General features: G+C 35.5%; 1 protein-coding gene across 4 annotated transcripts in view; it reads right to left on the bottom strand.

Moving 5' to 3' along the window:
• The window catches only part of LOC144974723 (E3 ubiquitin-protein ligase HUWE1-like), a 99,281-nt gene that overhangs the window by 50,640 nt on the left and 31,477 nt on the right, over window positions 1–17,164 (bottom strand). For all 4 annotated transcript variants that reach the window (XM_078917905.1, XM_078917909.1, XM_078917907.1 and 1 more), the window contains exons 30-43: window positions 16,547–16,704; window positions 15,854–15,976; window positions 14,325–14,705; window positions 12,844–12,990; window positions 11,079–11,183; window positions 10,073–10,184; window positions 8,174–8,298; window positions 6,836–6,958; window positions 5,904–6,058; window positions 3,606–3,693; window positions 2,874–2,989; window positions 1,788–1,839; window positions 913–1,030; window positions 117–204 (exon numbers count right to left, since the gene is read on the bottom strand). In XM_078917905.1, the coding sequence (XP_078774031.1) occupies window positions 117–204; window positions 913–1,030; window positions 1,788–1,839; window positions 2,874–2,989; window positions 3,606–3,693; window positions 5,904–6,058; window positions 6,836–6,958; window positions 8,174–8,298; window positions 10,073–10,184; window positions 11,079–11,183; window positions 12,844–12,990; window positions 14,325–14,705; window positions 15,854–15,976; window positions 16,547–16,704 (1,891 nt within the window). The remainder of the gene's footprint in view (window positions 1–116; window positions 205–912; window positions 1,031–1,787; window positions 1,840–2,873; window positions 2,990–3,605; window positions 3,694–5,903; window positions 6,059–6,835; window positions 6,959–8,173; window positions 8,299–10,072; window positions 10,185–11,078; window positions 11,184–12,843; window positions 12,991–14,324; window positions 14,706–15,853; window positions 15,977–16,546; window positions 16,705–17,164) is intronic.

Here is a 17,164-nt window from a genome sequence, read left to right as displayed (position 1 = left end):
TAGACAAATATATTTCCAAATGTGAAGTAAGAATACTCCACTTCTAAGCCTATGTTATTTTGTTTCCACACTAAATCGGACAATGTATATTTTAACTCTTTTATCTTTTCCCTTACCTTATAATGACATGAATCACTTCCGGTGTAAAACCAGAAAGGAAGTTATCCAAATTGTCTGGTACTTCAAACTCTTTTCGCACTTCCTCTGAAAAATTGAAAAGAAGACGAGGGGATATGAAGGGAATGAATGTAGGAGAAGTCATAGGGAGGGATGGAAGGAGAGGCCATGCAGAGGGAACGAAGGAGAGGTTGTTTGCTTTGTTTGTTTTTAATGGTTTTACAGGGCTTGTGACACATTTAGGTCATATCAGCGCCAGTAAAAAGGAAGAAAATTGGATAGTGAAAAGATTTTAGATTTACAATTAAAAGGTCTTGAGAAAAAACTAGGACAGAAGGGAATAGTTCAATTAGGGAACCGATGTAGATTCCAAAGCACACTATCAATGTACTTAGTTTGAGATACCTAAAAGTCTCACTAAGACATCAGCGCAAGATCCCACTTAAAGGAATACACTCAACATTAATCTAAAATCCAATCATGATGGAAAAAATTACATATTCAGAGTCTAAAAAGCTTAATTAAACTGCATAATTTAATTAATCAAATCGAGTGATATTTTTTTTTTTATTGATTCAATTTTCATTTTCATTGTTCACTTATTTGTTTTTCGATTTATTTTTTAAAATAAATTTTTATCTTTAATTTATTAATACTCTTATTTATTTTCATTATTATCGTTACCTTTTTATCTTTTTTCTTTTTTTTTTAAACAGTAAATAGGTATAGCATTAAGTTTATGCTCAGTAAGACAATATTACAGCTTTGCTCTTTGATCACTCTCATGATACTAACCAGCTATCTGTTCGTTTTGCACCGTCTCCTTAGACTGGTCTTTCTTTCCTGGAGGTCTGTCTTCTGCTGTGGGCACCGACAACATGACAGGACGACGGTTACCAGTTTCCTCATTCAACTGTAAAGATTAAAGGCAATTATCAATGACAACTGTTAAGACCATTCACCTTTATAGTGTCTTAATCCTAATCTATTTTGTTGACAAAGGTAAAGACCTAAAACGTCCACATCAGACTTGCCAACCAACCTCAACCATTTGAAAAGCTTTATCATATTTTTCCAAATATTTATGCTCATTTTCTTATAGTTTCCTTCCAAAAAATCGTATTTTCAAAATAGTGCAACCATCCAAAATGTCAAAAATGAACATTCGTTGAATATATGGAGACCTATTAAGCTAATAACGAGTAAGAAAATCGTGTAATTCCAATGACAATCATCTTGTCTTTCTGGCTAATCAGATTCTCATGTAGGTGGAGACAATATTTAATGACCTTCAACTATTCCACTTTTATCAGTTATTCCCCTTTTTGCTACAAACTGTTTACTTTTTGTTTGGCATTTGGCATATTTTAATCAACATTCCCATATTATCATATTATTTTGGACATAAAATCGTATTAAAATATGAGAAATCATACGTGTTGGCAGGCCTGACACATCTCTTGTCTTTGTGAATGTCATTGAAGCTTCTATTCAACTACTTCAATGTTTGTTTTTTTATTGGGGTTTTTTTTGTTTTTTTTTGGAAGGGTTTTTGTTTGTTGTTTTTTTGTTTTTTGTTTTTTTTTACCTCAACCTTAGAGCAGCAGCATTTGCAACAAATCCATGCAGACTTAAATGTTACAGCCGTAAAACAAAACCGAACAACATACCTGGATCATGGTGCCAAATTGGACAGAATATTTCCTCCTTCCAGCTTGAAACCTACACGACCATTGGAAAAGATTGAAACCATTAGAGACTTTATCAGCTTGTATCGTTGAAACACATTTTGACCAACGAATAATGTGTGTCACAAAATATAACCATTTCTTCTTCTTTCTTTTTTTTTCTTTATCCTCCCAATCTATTACAGTCTCTCCATTCTCTCTCTCTCTCTCTCTCTCTCTCTCTCTCTCTCTCTCTCTCTCTCTCTCTCTCTCTCTCTCTCTCTCTCTCTCTCTCTCTCTCTCTCTCTCTCTCTCTCTCTCTCTCTCTCTTTTTCCTTTCTTGTTTATTGAGACGAAAGTGTAATATTCTTATATCTTATCAAGTAAATTAAACACATCCCAATCAATTTTATTTATAAATTTAAGAGATTTTTTTTTCATTCTATGGCAGAGCTGCCCACTTGAAAAAATTTTAATTCGCAATTTTTAGGAGATAAATATTGCAGTCACTTTAAAAATCAACAATTTACTCTAACAAGGAGTAAATAACACTCAAAAATCCTTAAAATTATGTAGTCTGACCTCAACTTTCATTTTCAATAAGTTTCAATGACTTAGAGAAACTCATGAAGTTTTGAAATTAGAGCCAAGTTTTCATATTTTTCCTAATAGTAGGCAGGTCTGCAATGGGTTTTTTCTTTGTCTTTCCTTTCCTTGGGTTATTCCAGTCCTCCCTTGAAATAGACCTTATCGACAATGTTCCCCTTAGATAAAGGGAATTTTTCATTTATTTCAAGAAACGGTTCCCTCAGCCCCACTCTTACCCAGACCTGCCTAATACCACGAAAAATTCGTAGAAATACACAAATTTGGCTCCAGCTACATAAGAACATTCGCTTCTTTGATTCAATAAATCTTATTGAAAAGGAAAGTTTAGTTCCTAAGAACCTATATTCAGGACTTGAGTATTTTTGGAGCATGCTGAGGGCAAATTATTTATTTCTAAAGCTATTTAAAGTGCCTTTTTTTTCCCCCTTGGAAACAACGAATTTTTTAAATTTCAAGTAGGCAGCTCAGCTCTGCTCTTACCTAACAAAGCTTTCCCCTCTCTTAAAAGCCTCGTCAATGGTTGTGTTGTTACTGGTGCTGTATTTACACCACCGTCCACTGCTGTCGTCAAACCACTTCCAAATGCGATTGCTACCCTGTGACAAGGAAACAAAAAGAGAAATATTCTTTTTAAACTGTTCAGTAATAAAATATGATTTTTAGTTTAGTCCACCTTTTTAAAAGTTAAGTGCTTACATCAGTTTAATACCCTCTTCATGAGGTGGGCTTATATAAAAGGCAGCACCAGTCTCATTGGACATTTCATGACAAGATTGAGGTCATCTTAATCCATGAATTTAAGAAACTAGGGAGCAGGCACCGGAGTAAGATAAAGATCTGTACTAGTGTGTATGAAAGGTGCCAGACAAAGCATGAAAGAAAAATACAAGAAAAAAAAACAGTCTACCTTGACTGAGCATCGAACCTCAGACCTTCTGATTATCGGTAATCGAGATAGACTGATTTTTTGGGCTGTTTTTTTCTGGTATTTTTCTTTCTTGCTTTATCTGGCACCTTGTACAGATCTTACTTTAATCCATCAATATTTGAAAAAAAAAGTTTTATGGCTGAAATGATAAAAAAAAAAATGTTTATTTTTTCATTAAATCACTTTTCATCCTCTTCAAACTACCAAATTATGGGTACCCTTTACCTATGACCGTATGCCTAGGTCCTTGTTTATGTTCTGGGGGATTGACCATCAATACTTACCACCACAATTCTAGCAGAAATCTTTCTCTTGATTGTGACTGATATCTTCTCCCACATGTCCAACAGAAGCAACAAGGGAGCTAACCATCTAGAATAGCAAGACAGATAATCGTCATTAATCCATGTTACATGTATTTTTTTATACCAAAAGCTAATTTTGAAGGCAATACAACAATGCCTTGTGGTAAACTCGACATAGGTATTGAAACAAAAAATAGTAAAAATCCACTTAGTTTTAGAAAATGGTAAAAAAAAAAAGAACTTTTCTTAAGGCATATAATTTTGACTCTTAGCATGTATTTTATTATAAGATATTTTATCATCATATCAATGTGGTTTATGATGTGTTGATGTAAAGCACCAGTGAGCTAGTTTGATTGGAACGAGGCGCTACATAAATTCATTATATCATTATTATTATTATTATTATTATTATTATTATTATTATTATTATTATTATTATTATTATTATTATTATTATTATTATTATTATTATTATTATTATTATTATTATTATTTATTAATTATTATTATTATTATTAGACATGATCAGCAATACAACAAAATGTTAATGTCTTTGCATTCAATTTTAGCAAGAGACCACAAAATGTATCCATCTGACTCAATTTGAATCGTTCACTCATGTTTTATAACTCAGTATCACTTGGAAAAAAAAATTCCGAAAACTATATTTTCTGAACCATCTTTTGCCTTTGAGGAGCACATCAACAAGGAACTGCCAGACCTTAGAAATCTTTTTAAAATCCCTCAAAACTTGAGTTATTTAGATCTACCTATCACTTGAATCGTTGATATATATTTATTTATATTTATATTTCTGGGGTTTTTTCTTGCCTATAATTTATATGAACAATTACTCTCACTTGCATTTTTTAATTATTTTTTTTATTGCAATTGTAAATTGCCCTTGAATATTGTAAATGGATATTGGCACTATATAAATTACCCATTACATTACATATTGGGGTGAGATTGTTACTCAAGATTTATTTTTAGTTAAGTTTCATTTGTAATCATTTGTTGACTCGTTTTCTCCACAATTGGGGGGAATAGGCACTTAGGAATGAATTGAATCATCGCTCTGACTTTAAACACAATTTTCATCCTCGCGTTCATCCCAACGCAACACCTGATTGTCAAAGTTGAGTCACCAATAATTAAACTTCCCAGTGGATTGGGTCATCCAGTCCATATATGTTACAGTGAATGACATAATCAGTCGGATGGTGAAAAGGTTTGAACTGAGATATTGCCAAGTTTAGTTTTATAAAAAATGAGTTCTTGTCATAAATGATTAAATCAACCCTTTTTATACATCTTCGGGAAATATCAAAGCTTAATTTCACTTCTAAATATTTTTTTACAGCTAGTCAAGTTCAAAAAGTATGAAATTTGAGAAAAGTTGCAGGATACCTTTCCCATAACTTCATGAAAAATCACCTGATTTACTTCAAATAAAGATTAAAATGCTCTGGGGAAATCCAAAATTTTCACCTTCCGACTGATTATGTCATGCACTGACACATATATTTCTGGGGGTGGGGGGGGGGGGGGGGGGGGGGGGTTCTTGCCTATAATTTATATGAACAATTACTCTCACTTGCCTTCTTTTTTTTTTTTTCTTTTTTTTTTTTCCTCTTCTATTTTTAGTTAAGTTTCATTTGTAATAGTTTGTTGACTGGTTTCTCCACAAATTGGGGGAATAGGCACAATTTTCATCCTCACATTCATCCCAACACAACACCTGATTGTCCAATTGAGTCACCAATAATTAAACTTCCCAGTGGATTGGGTCATCCAGTCCATATAATTGCAGACCTGCCAACCGTATACCTTCCAAAAGTGGAATCAGATGGTCAGAAAATAGGAATTGGAGACAAAAAGTAGGAATTTCTTAACAATGGATAATTCTGTATCCAAATGACCACCACCTTTGCCACCAAACACATAAATAAAGACAAAATTCTGGCACAGCTGGCAAAACTAAATATTACATATAATCTGTATTAGGTAATAGAATGGGGAAGGGGGAAAGGAGTGCAATTAATTTTCCTACTTAATTCCCTTTTGGAAATCTTCTTTTTTTTTTTTAATTCACCATTTTAACCTCCACCCAACCCCATTCCCCACCCATACTCCTCTTTTTTTTTCCTTCTTACCATCACCATCATTATTATTTTAGAGACAATGCCAGAAATTGTAGAAAAGGAAGAGTGAAAATAGGAATAATTCCGCCAAAAGCGGAAGGGTTGGCAGGTATGTATTTGTGTCACTCACTTGGGAGTCAACTTGGTTCTCTCCGTGCTGATATCTGTGTCTGGAGCTTGGGTTGTGGCTGCCAGCAGAGCATTCTTACTGGCCACCAGCAGGGTCGTCATGATGGAGGGAAGGTTGGCCATCTGCATGGCCACAGCCACACATTGGCTCATTTCCTTTTGGATAGAAGGGTGAAAGTGGAACTTTTAAATGGGTGGGGAATGATTTAGCACACACATAAGAGACTTATGTATAGAATCAAGGTGGCAAATTAAAAAGACGTACATAGATAAGTCAATCGTGTCAATCTAGATAACTTGCAACCTTTATTCTTTATTCTCTTATTGGTCTTCAAATCATTAATAAAAGTCCTTCAGACTCACAGAGCTCATGGAGCTGGAATTTATCATTATTTATTTTTAGTTTTAATTTGTAGAACATCACTTTTTATCCTATTTTATGAAAAATGCGTAATTAGTGTGTGTAACTGCTGTATGATTTTTTTTTTTGACGGTTTAAGTGTGTTTACCGTTAATCAAGTGATATTGTGAAGCGCTCTGAGGTTTCAGCATTTAACACAATAAAAGAGTTATTCTATTATTAATATCCCAGTTTCAAAAGCCTTAAATGGACAACAATTGCTTGCTACCCTTTGGATATGACACCATCCAATCCCAAAGTACTTCCCACCAGATCTAACAGACCCAGATACCCAATCACTGCTGGGTGGACAGGGGAATCGGAAAAAGGAAAAAAAAATCTTCCCCCTGGATCAATCCCGGTCCCTTTGCGAGTGAAGCGATTGCTCTACCAACTGAGCTATCAAGACCTACTCAAATCACTAAGACCTGAAACTGGTAGATTTTGTTTTGTTTGTTTGTTTAGAGCCCAATAATATCAGTCAATAATTTATTTATTTTTTCTTTTTAAATCCTAAATGAGAAAGCAAATACCTCTCCAAGTAGACTCAAAAGATGAAGTCTTGTTCCAAATTTGAGAGCATTGCTGGATTCTAACATTTTGCTCACGTTGTTCTCTTCCGCATACGCTGTCATTTCCTTGCATAACTCAGAAAGCTGGAGAGAGAAAAAATAAAATGATTAATAACTTCCAGTTGTTTTAAATTGTTTTGTTGCTTAAAAAAAAAAAAAAAAAATCATTTGTAATGAAAACGAATGGTAATAACAATGTAGTGTTTAAAATTTCAGGTTTTGGACATTGTTATGGAAAGAATTCATGTCACATTAATCAAGCACAAAAATAAAAGATATAAGAAACAATGCATAGCATTGTCATAAATTGATATGTTTAAGTGCCTAATAAACACAAACACACACTACACACACACACAACCCTGAATTTCCACACAGTGTGTTGATTTATTAGGGCAAATAAAAGATATAATCTTTTTTTTTGTTTTGTTCAATACTTTTTTTAAAATGATAAACATTGCAGCCAACTTTTCAAAGAATTTAAACAGGCCAACCTAACACTCGCTAACGTCACGACCCAAAATGAGAGTTTGTTTGAACTTTTTAAAACATAATCTAGACTGGTGTTTGTTTTTGTTTTTAAGGGTTTTTACGGCGCTTGCAACACATTTAGGTCATAGCATAATTACAATTAAAGCACCCAAGAAAAAGTAAGACAAAGGAAAATGGTTCAAATAGGGAACAGATGTAGATTCCAAGAGCACACATCACATCAGTGTATTTAGTGAGATCACCTAAATGTCTCACCCAGACACCAGCACAGGATCCCAGTGAGAGAATTACACTCAAATGTTTACAGAACATATCCAAAACATAACTAACAACACATAACAGAGAGATGATTTCCAAGGAAAACAAAAATCATCTCAAAAACAAACAATATTTGACTGTTTCCCTCTCAGCTAAGGACTCCGGCAAGGAGCAGGACAAATAGCTAGGACAAATCCCATTCCAAGACAAAGACTAAAGCAACTCAGAAAACAGATACAGGGGGATAGAAGACACAGCAAATGACCTACTGCCCACCATGAGAGGTCAAAGACCCCATCCCGAATCTAGATTGAGATTGCTTAACATTAAAGGTTAGCTTGAACAGTCTCTATTTGTCTCATCCTTGTTTTAATCAACTGGTCAAAAAAGCATAAGCCTGGGATATTTCCATACGATCCAAATTTTTTATCCTTTCTTTTTGTAATTTTTTTCCCTATTCCCAGATTGCAAAATGAGGACAGTCCCGATTTTATCAGGACAGTTGGCCTCGATGTAAACAAGAAGAGAAATGAGCCGATCTTTCCTTACATCAGCACAGAGACAAGCCAAGGTATCCTTCTTCCACTGCTGGCCATTTCGATACATGACCACGATGAGTAGATCACACACTCGGTAAACTGTTTCTGGTAGGGTGTCCACCAACTTAAGGCAACCTGGGGAGGAAGGAATTTAATTTAAAGAGAGAAAAAGAAAGAAAAAAAATGCATGAGCTGGCCAAAATTCATAAAATGTCCCATGTATGTGTCATGTCTGTTTTCTTTTCAAAAAACTAGTGAAGAATTTTATTTAAAAAATTTTTTTTTAGTCTTAATACTAAATAATTATACTCAGGGTTGCCAATTCAGGAGACAAAAATTAACTGAAATTTTACGCAAAAAAAATATACAGACCCCTTTCTGACTGCTGAACTCTAGTAAAAACACATTGTGGACTTACTTTTTATCCATTTAGCAGGTGATTGGAAAATACACTGAGGGTCTATATAACATACTGAATTCCATAAATGTATGGAAAATTGGCAACCTTGTATACTATTGTAGAAATCAAACTAGATCGAGACAAATCTTTTGAGCCGTCGAAAGTCAAAATCAATCCCAATCTAGTGACAATAAAGTGTCAGTGCCTGTGAATGAATCTGGCAACCCTTATCCGCTGTACTGTTTAATATGAAAACATTAAAAAATATGGAGACTTGGACAAATCACAAAATTAAAAGACATATTATGCATAGGCATATTTATTTTAATGATTAAACTATTGTGGAAATTAAATGAGACCAAGACGTATCTTTCTAGCTATCCACAGTCAAAATCGGTCTATTTATAAAGTCTGTAAGAGCCGGGGGGAAAAGGGGCCAGTTTTGTTTTTATTTTTAAATATAATAGATTAGTATGTCAAGCAGTATCTTTCTACCATTCCAAATTGAATTGATGGTTCCTCTTGTTGCTATACTTTTCAAGCTATTGACATGGATGCCATTCTTAACTTTTATCGTATAGTATGAGCCTTCAGTTCTTCAATCAGCAAACAGTGCATACATTTTTGAAAATTACGTCAGTTATCATATATTTTATTAAAACTAGTGGAATAAACATTTAAGCTGTTTTATTTTTTACTCAAAAATTTAAAATATAGTATATTTTGGCCCTGAAATCAACCGCTGACAGTGAACCAAAGACCCATAGCCACCTTAAGTGCTTGCCTATCACCCAGAGTAAACAGCACACAGATCAGGAGCACTACTCACAATTTTAACACAGATTGAAAAAAAACGCATCGTGTCATCAGATGTTGCAAACAAGTCCTTTATCAGTGTCTCTAAATATTGTGAGAAATACTAACTGGACCTGACCTATTTATGTGCTTGACATGTACTAAGGGTATCTCAGGCCTTTTCATACAGGAAATAAATAGTCAAGGGGACGAAACGGGATAAATGGTAGAAATATTCTGATTTTAATGCTTAGTAACGGGTGTACCATCAATTTGCCAAATCTATTTATTGTTAGCATCAGTGGGAATGACCCCTTAAGCAAATTTTGCTTATTAAAAAAAATAAATTATTCTATATACTACAAATCGTTCACAAACCTGCTAAGCCTTCACACTCCCAACAGTCGAATCAGAGTGTCAGAACATGAAACATTTGAGACTAAAAATAATTTGTCACCAATGGATAATTCCCTCTCAAAATTATCACCAACTTTGCCACCAAACACATTTTGACAGTATTCTGACACAGCTGGCAAAACTATCACATGCGTTAGGTAACAGAATGGGGAAGAGGGGGAAGGGAGCACAATTAATTTTCCTACTTAACTCTTTTTGGCAAAAGTTAAAAACATGATATAAAAATACTTTTTTTTCACCTTGAAACAGAAGGAACTACAATTTTAAAAAATAAATGATCAAGTGCTAAGAGCTAACCTGGGAAAATATTTTGTGTGAATTCGTCTAAAACAGCAGTGTCAAGTGGTTCCTCGTCCTCCTGTTTCTCTTCAGTGTCGACACCAGGCTTCTTATCTTTTCCATTCTTGGGCTGAAAAAAAATATGTTGTGATTAGTTTTGACAAATATTTATATTTATACATCGTTAAAAAGAAATAATTGAATTCAGATGTAAGTAAGTACGTGCTGAATTCAACCGTTTCCCTGGAGGTAAGGGGGGAGAAACATTATTATTTTTACTTATTATCTAAACTGCGTGTGTAGATAAAGGGGAGGGAATGTCATTTCTTTCTCTTTTTTTTAAAAGGGACAAAAAAAAAAACAAAAGAAAGAAATAAAGAACAAGAAGAGAAAATGTTTTTAAAAGAAACAAATATTTAACTGTCTCCCTCTTCATGAAGGATCCCATACCAAGTTGAGGATAGAATGCCACAAGAAGGGATCAGTTTTTACATAAGGATAGAAGACACAGGAATAATTGCTGATCTCTTTAACAGTCCCACAAGTCCTCCATCACATCCACACACACCCTATCCCCACCCCTCCTGCTCCAACCCAGGGATTGATAAAAGTCAATCACATAGTCAATCACATTTAACCCTTTCCTTACCAACAACAGGAAAATCGTCACATTCGTTACAATGCAACCAACAACTTTCTCATCTGATTATTCTTGTTTCTCATAAACTTTGAAGAAAATGTGTTTATTATAGCCATAAAAACTTGATACTGCGTTGTAGAGCACATTTTGCTGAACAATATTATGCATAGAAAGTATTTGTTAATCTTCTGTTCGAGTAAGAAAAATCTATTTTTGTGTTAGGTGGATGTGAAGTTTTGGGGAAAATTCTAAAACTGGCCGGTAAAGAGAGAGTTTTTTTTTAATTTTAAAAATAAATAAAAAGAAAGAAAGAAAGAAAAGAAAAAGAAAAAGAAGAAAAAAACTTGAAAGAGAATGAACGAATAATGCAGGCATTTTAGATACCTGGTCAGTTGACATGATAGCGTTTTCCCCGAGTGACATGGCAATGGCCTTCATGATTTGACCTTCCTCATCATCCACATCCATCAGGTTACCACTGCCTCCAGCCTGACCAAAGACATAAATAATACAAAAAAGGTAATAGGTTTTTTTTTTTTTTTAATTTATTTTTTAAAATGGACAGCATCCTGAACAAGTGGGCCTTACCATATTTATTCAAAACTTATATGTTCATTCAATATTCATGTCTTTTGGATTCAAATGTTACAAAAAAACACTGATAGCTCAGTTGTTAGAGCACTAGCTTCTCACACACAAAGGGATCAAAATCGATTTCAGGTGGCGTCAAGATCTTTTTCTGATCCTTCCTGTCCACTCAGCAGTGATTGGTTAGCTAGGTCTGTTAGATCTGGTGGAAAGTACTTTGTGATAGACTACCATATATTATGTTCACTTTGTTTCACTTTTTTTTTTAAAAAGGCCAGCCAACTTTTCTTCAGCGAGCAATGTCAGTGTTTCGTATAAAACCTACCTTAACTATCCCGCATCATAATAATCTGAAAAGGTGTATGGATGAAACAGTGACAGTGACATCCTAAAAAAAAAATTTTTTAATACATGAAAAATTATCTTCCCCCCCCCCCCCCCCCCCCCCCAAAAAAAAATGAACCAGCCTCGACTGGGCAGTTCTAAGACCAGGCGGGCGGAAAACGTATTACATTTGTTGTTTCAATATGTTACGATTGACCAAAAATACATTTTTTAAAAGTAATAAATAAAAAATCCAACAGGGTCTATAGAATGTTTAACTTCTTAGATACCCAACTACCCACATGAAACGTGTCCAATCACATGGCAAAAGCATCAGACATACAAATTTTAAAAGTGTACGAATACGCTTTTTGGCGCAAATTTGACTGTCATGTGTTATCCTTTCCAAAGAGTAGTATGCCATCGTTAGGGTCTATTAAAAATTAAACAATCACAGCTCTTCAGTCCTTCAGGACTACATCTTACAGGGTTGCCAATTCAGGAGACAAAAATTTAATGAAGTTCCACGCAAACACATTGACTGACCCATTTCTGAACACTGAACTCCAGTATAATATGTTACAGTGAATGACATAGTCGGATGCTGTAAAGGTTTGAATTGAGATAGAGCCAAGTTTAGTAGTTAGAAGGTCAATTTATATCAAAAATGAGTTCTCATAAATGATTAAATCAATCCTTTTTGTACATCTTCGGGAAATATCAAAGCTTAATTTCACTTCTAAATATTTTTTACAGCTAGTCAAGTTGAAAAAGTATGAAATTTGAAAAAAGTTGCTGGATACCTTTCCCAAACATTTGACCATAACTTCATGAAAAATCACCGATGTACTTCAAATAAATATTAAAATGCACTGGTGAGCATATTCTTTCAGAAAATGGGGGGGGGGGGGGGGGGGGGGGGGGGGGGTAATGCAAATCCAAATTTTTCACCTTCTGACTGACACATATGACATGTGCTTACTGTTCAATACATAACATGACATTACAGTTAAGGATAACAAAAGGTCAAGTGTGATTTTAGTTTAATAAGCTTGTATCCTGGAGCTCACTGGATGGAGCTTCGTTATCAAATCGGTTCACCTTCAGTCAGCTTTTTACTTCCGCTTGCCTAGTGACTGGAAAATGTAAGGAAGTCTTTTAACTGAATTCTGTAAATATACAGAAAATTGGCAACCCTGATTTTACTTTGAACTTGGACATGACACTCAAAACTCACCCATTCGTAGGAAGGTGTCGGGCTGGAAGGTCGTAGGTGGGTGGAAGGTATTGGGTGGGTGAGAATGTACTCTGTAGCCTGTTCTAGACTCGTCGTGTTTTGAAGAGCAACAGATGCTTGGTGTCTTGTAAAGCCCATGTCCATCAACTAGATGAGGATAGAACAGAAGAGGGAAAAAGTCATATCTCCTTCAAACAACCCATGCTTTGTTTTGTTTTTAAGGGTTTTACGGAGTTTGTAACACATTAAGGTCATATCAGGACCAGTATAAAGGAAGAAAATGCGATAGTAAAAAGTTCTAGAATTACAATTAAACACCAAAGAAAAGGTAAGACAAAGGGGAATTAGTTTAAATAGGAAACAGATGTAGAGTCCAAGAGCACACTATCAATGTACTTAGTTTGAGATCACCTAAAAGTCTCACCAGACATCAGTACAAGATCCCACTATGAGGAACATACCCAAATGTTTACAAATCATATGTCAAAAATAAAAAATAACAATACATAACAGAGATGATTTACAAGGAAAAAAACATCATCTCCCAAAACTATAACTATACATTCGACTGTTTCCCTCCCAGCCAAGAACTCCGGCCAGGATCAGGACAAAACTAAATAATCTCATTCCAAGACAAAGACAGAAAGCAAGTTGGAGAACAGATATAGGGGGATAGAAGACACGGTAAGTACCTCAAGTACCCCCCTGCCCACTATGGGAGGTCAGGAACCCCACCCAGACTTTTAATGCCTCACTGCTTCAAAACAGTTTTATGTCGGGATGATTCAGATGCTGGGGTTGAGTTGATGTTTTATTGAAAGGGATGATGATAGAACTTGAAAGAGTGAGAAACCAACATATCATATTTTTAGTGAATGGTCCACTGTACTAATTTGTAAAAGCTTTGTATTTCAAAACACAACCCCCCTTCCCCCCCCCCCCCCCCCCCCCCCCCCCTTCCCCACCCATCTAAAAAAAACATTCAAACAAAACAAACCAAGAATATTCCTAGAGTCCTTAAATATGCCCGAAAGAATGTAACTAAATCTTAAATTAAAACTTTTTCATTGTGATTCATTATATATAATCCTTTGTTGCCGGATGAAAGTGTGATTCCCAAAGAAAGACCTTGCTGATTCTGACTTCCACTATACCAGATACAGGGGATGGGTGACAGAAATGTGTCAGGATTCCAATTCAGTGGGAAACCTATCAATAGTTGGACATTCTAATAAAAGTACTCTAATTCTAAAGTAAAAATACAGACCAGAATTCATTGTCTTAAATATAAGTGACCTCCCCCAAACTTAAACACACACACAAACACACACACATACACACAAATAAACCAATATAAATAGTGGGAAATTCTACCTAAGTAAATAAACAAGACTAGAATTCATTGTTTAAGTCTAGATAACCTCTGCCCCTCGCCTCCCTTAAACAGACACACCCACCCACACAAATAACCCAATGCATACCTGATTCAAGTGTGCCAGATTGACACTATACGACATATGAGGGTTGATGGTAATCAAAGCAGCATCAGAGAAACTTCCTCCTCCGCCGCCTCCTCCTCCACCACCACCACCACCACCTCCTCCTCCTCCTCCAGTGCCACTGCCACCAGCACCTCTCACACCCAACACAGCCTCCGCCAAAGTAGGACCACCAGTATTTGTACCACCAGCCGTCCGACTGCCGCTACCACTCCCTCCACCACCCAACAAGAAGTTGGTAAAAGGAGTAAATTCAGCACTGTTGGCTCCACCTAGCTGTCCAGATGGTCCAGCCCCGCTCAAATCTACAGCGCTATCGCCGGTACCAGAAGCTGCTGCAGCTTTCTCTTTCTCCGTTTGTTTCTGGAAGAGGAAATTTTTCAACAAATCATATAATGGAATTGATCAGCAGACAAACCCAGGGTTGCCAATTCGTGGGGCAAAAATTTACTGAACTTTTACACAAACATGTAGACCGACCCATTTCTGAGTGATGAACAGTAAAAACACATTGTGTACTGACTTTTTACTGTTTAACAGGTGATGAAAAAATATTATACTGAGGGTTTATAACATACTGAATTCCGTTTATAAACGAAAAATTGGCAACCCTGCAAACTGCCATAAGCAATTAACAAAACAAAACAAAAATTTAAAATAAATTAATTTTAAAAAGTCCTTCAGAGCCATTAGGCCCATTGAGCCAGTTTATCCAGATTTTAATAGCGTGAAACAAACAAAACCAATTGTTATTGCTACCCTATGGATAGGACATTAGTCTATCACAAAGTACTTCCCGCCAGATCTAACACACCCAGACAAGGGGGGGGTCAGAAAAAAAATCTCGATTGCAAGCAAGATCAATCTAAGTCTGACCATTAACAGTGTTGCCTCTGTCTGGGGAAAAAAAACTGCAATATTGCCTACAGGTGTCTTGTCTTGATCTACATGTTAAGTGTTGGGACCCCTTGTAAAGCGCTTTGAGCACATGTAGTAGATATTGCACTATATAAATGCTCAAATGTTCGTTTAAAGTCGTTGACAAAGGAGAAACTAGAGTACAAAAGTATCAACAGTTTAAAAGTCAATTAGACAGTCTGAGATTCAAATCACAACCAAGAAAATCTGGTGTTTATCATGCTTTGGTTTGCTTTCATTTTGTTGGATTTTTTTCCCCCATGCTTTGTCAGACACCACCTTACCTACCAACAAACATTTATCCCTTCCATATTTTTAAAATAATGAAAATGTTGTGACTTGAAGCTTGAAGAAATAAATAGCAATAGGAAATTGAATGGAAGCTTCAATCTAATGTAATTCAAATTAATTAATTAATTAAACTTAATTTAATTCAATTTAAAGATGTGTCTTAGTGTCATTCTCACATCTCTCATTCATTCCATTCATCGTGTTATGTTGATAATGGGGAAACCCGAAATGTCCACAATATCTGTCTTTGTTTAGTAAATTGAAGCTTCCAATCAATTGTGATTTATTTTTAGAATACTCACTTGCAGAAGGCTTTCCCCGTAAATGATATGGCAGAGGATGGCCAGGACAGACTCAGAGATTCGACCCCCATGAACTTTGAGAGGGGTTTTGTTCCACAGGTTCATCACCGCATTGAAGGCAGCCTTTGTGAAGAGAAATTTATTTTTTTAAAAGACAATGTTGAATGGAAATTTAATGGGAAAATTAAAATTGTAGGTCAAGTGAAAATCATCTCAAGGCTGGAAGGGAAAAAATCTTAACTTATTAATAAGGTCTAAACTGCTGTACACAGTTTTTAAATTCAAATATTAGTGGATTAAGAAGACCTGGGTTTAACACTTTTTGATAGGTCAAAGGTCAATTTACTTCATCAATATTGTAAAATATTCTGACCAAAGTGAAAAATAAAGAGATTTTGTCACGGTGCAGCAGCATTGTGAATATATTAATTCAGAAGAGTGAGTGAGTGGAGTAGGCCTCCAACCCACCTGCAAAGTTTTTATTCTCTGTTGTCTTATGGCACTTTCCAACTCACTTCATTTCTTGTCATTGAAACAGTCAAAAGTAAAAGACACCAAGAAATAAATTCATAAATTAATCAATTTTTTCAATTAACTGTCAAAATAGAAAAACAATATATTATATTATCTATCAGGTTTAAACTTTAAAAAAAAAAAATAATAATAATTCTATTCTTGTCAAATGGCAGTTACCTTTTGAGTGGTGATGAGATATTGCACCGGGTCAAAGGGTGTGACTCCAGGGGCTTTTCCCTTGGGTGGGAGAGTGTGAGGGGACTCCAGTACCATCTTGGGGTTGACCATTTTCTCAACCAGATTCAACCACGAGTCCAGAAATTCTCCTGTTCCCTCTGGTGTTTACACATTAAAAACAGGGGTGGAGAGAGAGAGAGAGAGAGAGAGAGAGAGAGAGAGAGAGAGAGAGAGAGAGAGAGAGAGAGAGAGAGAGAGAGAGAGAGAGAGAGAGAGAGAGGAGGAGAGGAGGGGAGGAGGGAGAGAGGGAGAGAGAGGAGAGAGAGAGAGAGAGAGAGAGAGAGAGAGAGAGAGAGAGAGAGAGAGAGAGAGAGAGAGAGAGAGAGAGAAAATCATTGTTAAATTCATTGTGAAAATGTCTCAATATGACAATTGTCTGTTTCTGATTCTAACCATTAAATTCGCAGCTGGATTTTCACATATATTTGACTTCCTCATATTAACTGAGTCGGTCAGACTGAGCATCAATGTCCATGCTGCAAACTTTAAAAAACAACAATTAGTACACTTTCCTGACAGTCTGTAGTGCATCTTTTTATCCACAAACGTAATTCAGCA

The sequence above is a fragment of the Berghia stephanieae genome, chromosome 6 (assembly GCF_034508935.2).
Source record: "Berghia stephanieae isolate SIO BIC M18660-M18661 chromosome 6, UCSD_Bste_1.3, whole genome shotgun sequence".
NCBI lineage: Eukaryota > Metazoa > Mollusca > Gastropoda > Nudibranchia > Aeolidiidae > Berghia > Berghia stephanieae.
The sequence above is the reverse complement of the archived record's forward strand: the minus strand, read 5'-3'. Positions and strand labels throughout refer to the sequence as shown.